Source organism: Pungitius pungitius, chromosome 16, assembly GCF_949316345.1.
Source record: "Pungitius pungitius chromosome 16, fPunPun2.1, whole genome shotgun sequence".
Lineage (NCBI taxonomy): Eukaryota > Metazoa > Chordata > Actinopteri > Perciformes > Gasterosteidae > Pungitius > Pungitius pungitius.
Window position 1 is genome coordinate 4,146,754 of NC_084915.1, and position 10,567 is coordinate 4,157,320.

Consider the following 10,567-nt stretch of genomic DNA (forward strand, 5'->3'; position numbering starts at 1 on the left):
GAAGATTTTATTTTGAAAAAAGCTGATTTTGGATAGCATTTTGAGCTTTGCTTTGTGTCAATAGCTTAACGTTTTCTTACTCTATTCATTTACAGATTTCTTTTTATTATCACATCTTGCATGGAATGTTACTAACAGTGGCAGGTATTGGGAACTGAGTCGTTTCTATGTTTGATAAGCTACACTATGTAGTTTCAGTAATGTGTACACAATATTATTTAATCTCACATTGCATTTACCTTGCAACTTATTTATTTAGCCAATGCATCTAAAAAGTTAGTATCATTGGGAAGACAGAGTATTATTCACGTTTCAAATTGGAAACTATTCCTGTAAAAATACATCATATTTCCGTTAGGGATAAAAGGGTGTGTCTGTGACTATGAAAAATTACGAAGGGAATGTGCAGGGCAGAGTGCAGCATGAGACGTGGATCACAAGACGCGGACCTTTGCAGTTATACAATTAATCGTTTTACCTCATATGGCCGCAATTTTGAAATCCACGTATAAAGTGGCCTACATAAAGTCATTTTAACAATAGTGTGACTCTTCTCTCTATTAAACCAACTATATCTGTAATTTTTATGTTAAAAATCAAATATGAAATAACGTTTGATACTTACATTTTAACAGTACTGTTATGATTAAAGCAATTATTGTGCTTGATATTGGACTTAATTATACTATATAATTACTATTTCAGTATTGTCTGTGTAGAAAGACGGTATAACTATTTATATTGTCAAACTATACATAACTGTGATGTTTTTTGCATAGCCAAAATTCCAAACCGAGGGGTGTATTTTACCGATTATGCTATTTGTTGCCTAAAATACGCATAATGATAAAGTGACCACACAGTGTCCTTGGAGAATATTTAATTTAATGTTGATAGAGCATATATATAAAGATAGAAATGCCGTTTACATTAGATTATCATAAAGGACAGAACTCACCACACCTTCCTGTGGAAATATTACAAGTTTTTGTATTTGAACCGCGGGTATCGATCCAACTGAAGAACAGTGTTTCTGTGCGCGCATGTCCGAGGAGCTGAGCCCCGGACCCGTGCGTTCTTATGCTAATGCGGGTGTGACATAAGCAGTGAGATCAAAGCAGGGCAGTGGGTAGTACTTTAAAGCCCCCCCCCCCCCCCCCCCCCGCCCCCCAAACTCAGGCTCACTTACTCTCTCAGCCCTCTCTGTCCCTCTCTCACTCACCAACACCATGCGTACCTGTCCAGAGCTCCTCCACCACCCCGTGCTGGATTATACTCGCGCCTCTGGCTGAGTCCGACCACATTCGACTCACTCGAAGAGGATATTACGCGATTTTTCTTTTTGTTGTTGTTGATGAATTCTTCTTGTTGAGTGATTTTGTTCCAACGGTGCGAAGCAGCGCGCAGCGGCAAAGGTGAGCGTTTTGGCCGGGTCGGAGGAGCAGAACGTCCGTGTAACACATGTTACACGTTTGGGACTATTGTACACAGTTGGTGGTGCTGATCTAAAACAAAGAGTTTAAAGTTGTGTTAAGATTAAGGCTTGAACCAATAAATGCCGTAATATTACAAGGATGCATGTAATTTTAGTGTATCCTCATATAACAAATAGGACCACAACAAATTGCATACACCAAGCTTCTTTTTTGTCATTAAAATGGCTTTCGCCCATGAATACTTCCCGCATTTAAACAGCTAAAAACATTATAATGCCGTCAATACTACAATCATTTTTTGTCACTCTTGTGTCTATTAATCTCCATCTTTCCACCCATCGTCTGGTACATCGGTGTGCCCGGGTCCTTATCGTGGCTCGATGAGAGACACACATCGGGTGGTGGGTGCGCGTGCGTGTACGTGTGAGGCTATCAGCCTTTATCTTTCGGGGGGGGGGAGAACAGGAGCTGCCATTCAGCCTTCCTGGGAAGAATGTAAATGGAAAACAGTTGAACGGACTAAACAGCTGTAAATAAAGACCGTAGGCCAAAGGCTCCGGGAATGTGTGACTTTTGACCGGCAGTAAACTGCGCGCAGCCTACAGGTCCGAGTCGGCCGAGTGAAACGAGTCTCACCTCAGCTCATTTAAATAATGAATGTCGCACAGTTTCAGCGGAACTCCCGCTTTAGAAAAAAACAGGGCCCATTATCAGCAGTTTAATGCGCCCAGTTTAAGCTCTCTTCAAAGAGATCGCTTATCTCCAGCCCACACTGATATCACACTGAGCTTCTGCTACTCTGCTACTCTAGATTACTGCGTTGATCCCGCTCTTTCTGCGCCACATCTACAACGGATTTACAGAAGCGGGTAAAAGGGTTTTTGACAGCAAGGAATGGACCCTGTGTGGCTGTAAGCTTCTGAAATAAAGTTGAGCTTTTTTTTTAGAAAACTCTGGCTGACCAAAAAAACGACACAGGACTCGTGTCCCCTAAAATACTGTAATTTAAGAGATGTCTTTGTCTTTAAGGTTTTGTTGCAATAACTTTTTTCTTATTGTGAATGTAGAAGGCGGTTCAATTATTATTTTTTTATGTGTGCATACGGTTTAAAATTGTCGTCGTAAAAAAAAAAAAATTATTCCATCATATGAGTTTGGCCGTCGTGAGATTTCCCCTGTTCCTAAATGGTCGTGTACAAAGGCGTAACCATGGTTTAGACATTGGGGGGGTCCAAATGAATACCCTTCCCAGACAGTTACTTACTGTCTGAAAAAATGGCTGTTGGTCCAGTTTTCTTCACTTTTTAGGTAACTTTAAATCCTTCATTACTCTACCTCTTCTCCAACGACTAACTTTCTTTGCTCTCAACTGACTGACGAAAAAGTGATGTAACCTGAAGGAACAAGTTGGTTTCAAACAAAATCACACACGTGTACAATTAGGAGGGGGGATCCACAAACTTATGTTTTTCTTAACAAACGGAAATAAATTGAAAATAAATTAGACATAACAAGAGGCCGAAGGAATTGACAGGGTTCATAAAAGGAGAACATATATTTTACAAATTTTCTGCTGTATATTGGGGGAGACAGATTGGTATTTTTTCAGTATTGGGGGGGGACACGACCCCCCCAAAGAATGCATGGTTACGCTCTTGGCCGTGTATGACCTTGTCAGCGCTCCACAGGTAAACCAATACTTGAAAAATCTGCGTTGCAAAGCCATTGATGTTACTTATGTTATAAATTGCAGGGTGTAGAAGAGGAGGCGGTGCCATGAGAGTTGCCTTTCCACTCTGATCCAAGAAGCCCCTTTGTGTTTGTATCCTGTGAACTGGAGCCGCCGTCCCACCATGAGGAGCAGCTCTCGTGTCCTGCCTCTTGGTGTGCTCGCCGCTCTGCTGCTGTCTCAGGTCTGCTCTGGCATCAAATGGCTGTAAGTATTCTCAGGAGGGCCACCGGCTCCTTCTCCGGGTCTTCACGTCCAAACAGCGTCCAAACAGAAGACCTTATGAAGAGTTCTTCACAGAGTGCTTCTGCTTCTGTGTTATGGAGAGTGTAGGGGCTCGTGGCAGCTTTGAAATGGGCCCCAGCATTCCTCAAGTTGCTTTTGATCAAGTGAGAGGCCATTGCGATCCGTACATGTGTATCTGATGAAGGGGACAGTAGATTAGCAAAAGTTTCCTAGAGATATTAGGGGAAAACCCTTCTGGAAAAAGAGCTCAGATTAAATCAGATCTCAGATTAAATCTGACCCCCGCAAACCCCCGCCAGGCTGTGTAATAGCTAGAAGATAAGAATAGAGAATAGGACGGGAGTGACGGAGCGTCTTGGCCGTGCAGACTGTCTCGTTAGGCCTCAATCAGTATAAAAATAGGCTTTTCTGCCGTGGGATGCTGAAATGCTCTAAATGTTGGCACAAATGATGATTGCTTGTACTGAGCACCGCGCTGTTTCTATGGTAAAGTTCAAGTAAACAATAATTTTCACAATAAGTCGGACTTTGGAAAGTCTGTAAAAATTCCCTAGTTACTACTTTCTCATGGTTGGGTTTGGAGTTCTCATAAAAGCCTTTTTTTACTTTTCTCCCAGTGCCTCACATCAGAACACTAAAAGACAGCCTTTGAGCCGGGGCTTCGATGGCTGGTACTTCTCACAGCGCGAAGACCGAAGCAGATGTGCCGATGCGAGCCGGGGATAGCATGTGCTAAATCTAAGCCCTCTTACAGTCCTGATAATGCACGCCGGCGCAACGCAAAACAGATGCGACTGTAAACACCTGTGGGTGCCGGGTTACCACCGGCCCAGGCGAGTCGCAGCTTATCATTGGGCACCGAGCGGCGGCCCCCTAGGTCCCCTTAATGCAACACAGGCCGGCGAGCGGTCGGCACCGCCTGGTTCCCACGAACTCTGTGTAGGCGCGGAGAGCAGAGATCAGAGCTAACCTGCTGCGCCTGCGGTTTCTCTATTAAGTTAATACTCAATAACTTTAGAACGCTTAAGATCTAGAAAGCGCGGCCTCCAATGGTCCGTAAACGACTGATGTCAAACCGGGGCCACAGGGGACGGAGCATTCTGTGGCGGCAAACACGACAGATCTACGTGTTTAGTCCTCCGATTATGGATCTGTATTTAGTGGTCGGTTTTATATTTGTGGAAATATCTTGACGCCTTTTCTGTGCTTTAACAATAGAGAAGGGCCGCGCCGGGAACGTGTCCCTTAAATTTGATGAATCCTCTGCTTTATTTTTCCTTTGGGATTTTCAATGCGATAAGACGGTTCATCTCTGCATCGGCTGCCAACATGTTTCCAGCCTGAAGCATTATCTGTTTACAATTGTTTTCTTCCCTCACAGGCTGGACGTGTGTGTGTACGCATGAAACACAGTTCTGTGACTAAAACTCTCTCTGAGTCGAGTAAACCTTTCATTTTACAACTCAAAAAAGGCAAAGTGATGATATCAGTAATGTAAAATGTTTTTTCCCTACAGGTCGATATCACACGCCCCCGCTTCCTTACACATCAACCAGACCCAGCACTGCAAGCTGCTGCCCGGCCTGGTGTCCGCCCAAGCTCAGCTGTGCCGCAGCAACCTGGAGCTCATGCAAACCATCATCACGGCAGCCCGCGAAGTCAAGAAAACGTGTCAGAAGACCTTTTCTGATATGCGCTGGAACTGCTCCTCCATCGACATCCCGGCCGATGCTCAGAAGTATCGACCGGATCTGGACCGAGGTAACGGCACGCGTAGATGAAATGGTTTGAATGACGGCGCGGATGCTTTGGTTTGGAAAGGGACGCTTCTATTAACCCCCTGAGAGTCTGATGTTGTTGGTCATGATTGACAATCAATGAATAGACATAACAACGTTTTTAAAGTGCTGCATTTATTGCAGTTCAGAAAGTGGTAAAATGATCCATAGCTCGGGTGATATCAGCATCAGCATGTATTAACGTGACTACAACCTGAAGAATTTTGACGGACAAAAAAATGATGCCTCACTTTCCTTCTTTCCTTTGGACGCAAAATGATTCCATGATATATTCCCACAGAGCCTTCACTAGGAACTCGTACGGAAGATGTTTCTAAATAGACCCCCACATACAAAATTGGTTAATTCTGCATGGTAGAACAGTTACCGAAATCCACATGATCTGGTAGCTTTACAGTCCTTCTTAGTTCTGTCTAGTGCCAAAAAGGACCTTGAGTCAACCAAAGACAGTTGTGTGTTATGTGTGTGTGTCTGTGGGATTTGGTCTGTGCACGAGGACATGGCTGCCATTTACCAAATGAACAGTCTGCAGCGAGCAGGAAAGGGCTCATCTCTGTACACGGATGGCTTTGATCTATCCAGCCACAAGGTCATACGTGATTTCACCCCCAAATTGCTCCTCGGCCTTTAACATAGGTGCTTTCCTGTGTGCTACCATCACCCCCCTCTTACATCAGCGCTCACTCCGCGTTACCGCTGATGGACTTTCATTTTGTGCAGCCAATTTTGTATTTTTTTTTGTACGCTGAGAGATCTGAGAGGGAAACGGGACAGATGTATTGCAGAAAAGAAAAAAAATTATACAGCAGAAATAGTTTCAGAACGAACCGGAACACAAAGCAGGGAAAGCTGCCCACTACATAGCTAATGCTTAGAGTTATAAAATACATTCTGACCAATGGTAACATGACAACCATAAAAGAACTAACTCATCTGTCAAAACCTAAACAGTCATTTGACTAAATATATAGGATCCTATATTACATTATCATTACCAAATAATAGTTGATAAATGAAGTTTATGATTCCAAAGCCAAAGCCTTGTTCCTTCTTTTGTGGACAGGAACCAGAGAGTCTGCATTTGTCTACGCCCTGTCTGCAGCGACCATCAGCCACACCATAGCGCGGGCGTGCACCTCCGGGGATCTGCGGCTGTGCTCCTGTGGTCCCATTCCCTCGGAGATCCCGGAGCCGGGCTACCGCTGGGGCGGCTGCGCGGACAACCTGCACTACGGCTTGATCATGGGCTCCAAGTTCTCGGATGCGCCCATGAAGATGAAGCGTGCGGGCTCACACGCCAACAAGCTGATGCACCTTCACAACAGTGAAGTTGGAAGACAGGTCAGCAATATGGCTGTGCTCATCTTGTCTTACTAGAAGACGTTTCACAATGTGTTTTTAATGTTTAGGGGTACGATATTAAAATTGTAATTGTTTTTGTATAACATAATATTTAGTTGTTCACTCTCGTGGACGTTTTCTTAACGCTATTTTGTGAACGGGAGGAAAGATTATGTTCATTCCAAATGAAATCACTGGTATCGGTGCTTGGTATCTGTCGACAGCAAGTTCAGGACAAACAGGTATCAAAACATCTGTATTTCTGTCTGACATGTACTCTTATATGTCATCGTATCTAGGCGTTGAGAGAGGCGCTGGTCATGAAGTGCAAATGTCACGGTGTGTCCGGCTCGTGCTCCATAAGGACCTGCTGGCGAGGCCTGCAAGACCTTAAGGAGATCGCCATGGACCTGAAGACTAAGTACTTGTCGGCCACCAAAGTTGTCCACAGGCCCATGGGGACGCGCAAGCAGCTGGTGCCCAAAGACATCGACATCCGGCCGGTGAGGGATAACGAGCTGGTCTACCTGCAAAGCTCCTCCGACTTCTGTGCTAAGAATGAAAAGCTTGGCTCTATCGGCACCCAGGACAGGTGAGACCGCGCGTCACCTCCTTGTGTTTGACTGCGAGCGTGCATGTGAAAGGGCGGGATGTTTGGTGGCAGGGATCCGGTTCTGGATGTCTGCTTGTCCAGGGTCGTTGACTCGAGTGCAGTGCCCTCCTGCCTGCTGGCTCCGCTTGGTTGGCAGGACGGCTGATAAAAACCAGCGGCCCCTGAGAGTGCTCCGTCTGAGCATGTGTCACCGAAAGAGCCACTGCGACTGGAGTCGTCATCTCGCTATCTGAGGACTAATGCCGTTATTCTTAGGGCTGAGTGGACTCCAGCTGATATCGGTTGGAGAGGGCCACACAAATGAGGAAATTGTGCGCCAAAGATAAAGGTTTATTTGCGCCTCTGGGCTCCGGTGTTTAAGTTGGGACTGTGCTACGTGCTGCTGCTTTGTGCTCAGCAAGAAAGAAGTTGTTGGGCAGCGTGGAGGCCGTTTGTTTGAGGGCGCAGAGATCGCTCTACACAAGGTCAGAGAACTCGGGCTCAAATATGCAGCGCTATCGCGCAAGCTTGTTGAATTACTCAATTTTCCATAACTGAGTTACAGAACAGGACAGCTTGTTTTTGAGGCGTTACTGTTTAGCTTTAACTTTGAAGGCAAACATTGGGGTTTACTAGTTAGTTTGCTGTTAGTGTTAAAACTAAAAATATCACGTCATTTCACCAACATTGTCCCATCTGTTTAGCCGACAGCCAGCCCCCTCAAGTTGACTAAGCCGCTGAGGATAAAAGGCTCCCTTATTTTAAAAAATAATGTCACACATCATATGACTGTCATACCATATGTCGCCATTGGGGAACTCTACATATAACTAGAAGACATGCTTAATGTCAACAACACTCGCTGGGCCTGATGTGTCCGCTGTCTGCAGCCTGATAACGCAGCAGGCTTCCAATCACGAGGCGGCGCATTGACCCCGTTATTATATGAGCGTGTGATGGAGTTAATGTTTGCATTTGAGCAAGTGTGAGTGAACATGGGTGGGCACCCGCTGTTCCCGTGTGTCTAGACTAGGGCAACCTTAGCTAAGCGTGCCACTGAGGGCACCGTGGCTTCTTAAATTCTCCTTTTTGAAAGACTTTGGTTGGCAACTCATATGTGGATGTTTTTTAAAGGACGGCAGCCTTTCTTGTGTATATGTAATTACAAAATACTGATTATGTATGCTGATATACAAGTTACCTTTCCAGATGAAATAAAAAAAGGTGCACATTGGTTAACAAGGTTATTAAAAAAAAGGTACTTCTGGTCTGGACCGAAGCTTTTGGGTTTCTCAGACTTCCGATCTCACACACACACAGTATCAGCTCTCTTAGACTGTGGCTCTGCTCCTGTCCACATTGGCTCTTCCCCGTTTGCAAGACCATACAGACAGTTAATCTGAAACAGCTAATTTTAGCCACAATTGCTGATGGAAAAAATGTGATCACTGATATGTGAAAAGTACCTTGGAATTGGGAAGAGATGTGCTATTGAGGCTTGTTTTTTAGTTTTAAATCACATCAATGTACTGTTGCGTCAACCAGCAGATGTGAACTGCAGAGAGCTGTCCTCTCTTTCCACTTACAGCAAGGAAGTGATATAACAACATTATCTCCCTCATTCTGCATAATTCCCAGCTCCCGCCGATATAATAAACCTGTCTCCCTCCTTCTCCTTCACTCCCGCAGCCGCCTCAGTGTCTTCTCAACACACTGGCTATTAACACTGCCATCGTAAAACAATGCAATTATGTGGAGAAGCCAAGCTAAAGGAAGGGATGGCAGCCCTGTGTATTCAGTGTGATTTATAGCGGGGCCATTCTCTGCCCATTCAAGTTTTTCTGAAACACTCAAAAGGTTGAGGCACATGGTCAAGCTTTTTTAAAAGGACTATTCTGTTGCTTCGTACAAACTATTTTTGAATGAAGCTGTAAACGTAAACCACACAGAATATCGTAGCGTCGACAGCTGATTGTTCAGTCCAAAATTTACAACATGATCCCTTTTTTTGTCTAATTCCAGGCAGTGCAACAAGACCTCTTTCGGCAACGACAACTGCGACCTGATGTGCTGCGGCCGCGGCTACAACCCGTACACGGAGAAGCTGGTGGAGCGCTGCCACTGCAAGTACCACTGGTGCTGCTACGTCACCTGCAAGAAGTGTGAGCGGATAGTGGAGCGATACGTCTGCAAATGAGTTGGTGGTTCAGATTGGCGCCCGCCAGCGGCCCTCTACTTGTACCCAAGGCTACAGATTAACCAAAGCACTACAATACAGAGAAGGCTTACTTTTGTTTTAAGCTTTAGCATGTTTAACTTCAACGAGACCTGGTCTGTTCTTGTGTCAGTATCACTTTTTGTATTGAATCTCCAAAATGCAGATTGGGCTTCTGAGCTTATCCCCCGCCACACTAAACCTGGACGTGAAGAACAAGGCAACTGGGCCAGTTTACCTGATGACCGCCGTCCTCTTGGGTGTTTCTTTTTCCTTGTTAATGATTATAAATCCCCCTAACAGGGATATCTAAAGTCTATTTTATTATATCTAATAAATAAATAATATAGGATTTTATGCTGGGGGGGGAGAGATTTTTGTCTTTGCACCTCACTACACAGAGACTTGTTTTTGGCTTCATTCCACGGAAATCAAAGGGTTCTGATGGATCCGCATAGTACTTTTTATTTTTAAAGGTACTATTAAAACTTTTTCTCCTCTGCGGCGATGGACAATAGGGGGAGGAAAGGAACACAAAAGGGAACTTCAGAGTACTTTTCAATCATGGAACATTTTTGTGGTTGACGGTTTGGACTCTCGCTGTGTCTTGTGCAGATCTATACATGCCTGCATCCCTGTGGACTGAGAGATGCCTATTAAGGACTTTGTAAAATGCTGCATCATCTCCTTCTTGCCTGTCATGCAGTTCAAAATATATTCTATTTTTCAGAGCGTATGAGCTGAACTGATGGATTTTGTAAACCACTGTTGTGTGGGTGTACATACTGTTATTTTGTATACTGAAATAAAGAAAGAATTATTTATAAAATAATTAAATGACATGGACCTTGCATGATTTTTCTCTTACAAATTCTACTGCGCCTTGATAGATAAAGGTACCGTGGGTTCTTATTACAGAATTTGGGCATAGACAAATTGAATGAACAATGAACAAAAACGAAATAAAAAACTAAAAAAGAGGCATAAATGTAATTTATTTGGAGCATATAACTAGACTGCCTGCCTGTCGGACGGGAGCAGACTTGGCACTGCATCGAGCCGAGGTATTACCCTCTGGCCAGCCGTGTGTTGGTAAAGTGCTTCTCATGATTCTACTCTGACAGAAATAACTGGATGATGTAGAGCCCCATGCTGGGAGCTCACATGATGCATCGCAGCTCCGGAGCTGTAACATTTCCTCACCCGTAG

General features: G+C 44.5%; 1 protein-coding gene across 1 annotated transcript; it reads left to right on the top strand.

The window, feature by feature from the left end:
- Positions 1–1,194: 1,194 nt before the first annotated feature.
- On the top strand, positions 1,195–10,196 carry wnt11 (wingless-type MMTV integration site family, member 11). Its single transcript, XM_037468477.2, has 6 exons — positions 1,195–1,415; positions 3,190–3,372; positions 4,928–5,172; positions 6,274–6,551; positions 6,851–7,143; positions 9,166–10,196. The coding sequence occupies exons 2-6, from the start codon at positions 3,290–3,292 to the stop codon at positions 9,338–9,340; spliced, it is 1,074 nt and encodes a 357-aa protein (XP_037324374.1). The 5' UTR covers positions 1,195–1,415; positions 3,190–3,289; the 3' UTR covers positions 9,341–10,196.
- The last annotated feature ends 371 nt before the right edge of the window (positions 10,197–10,567 follow it).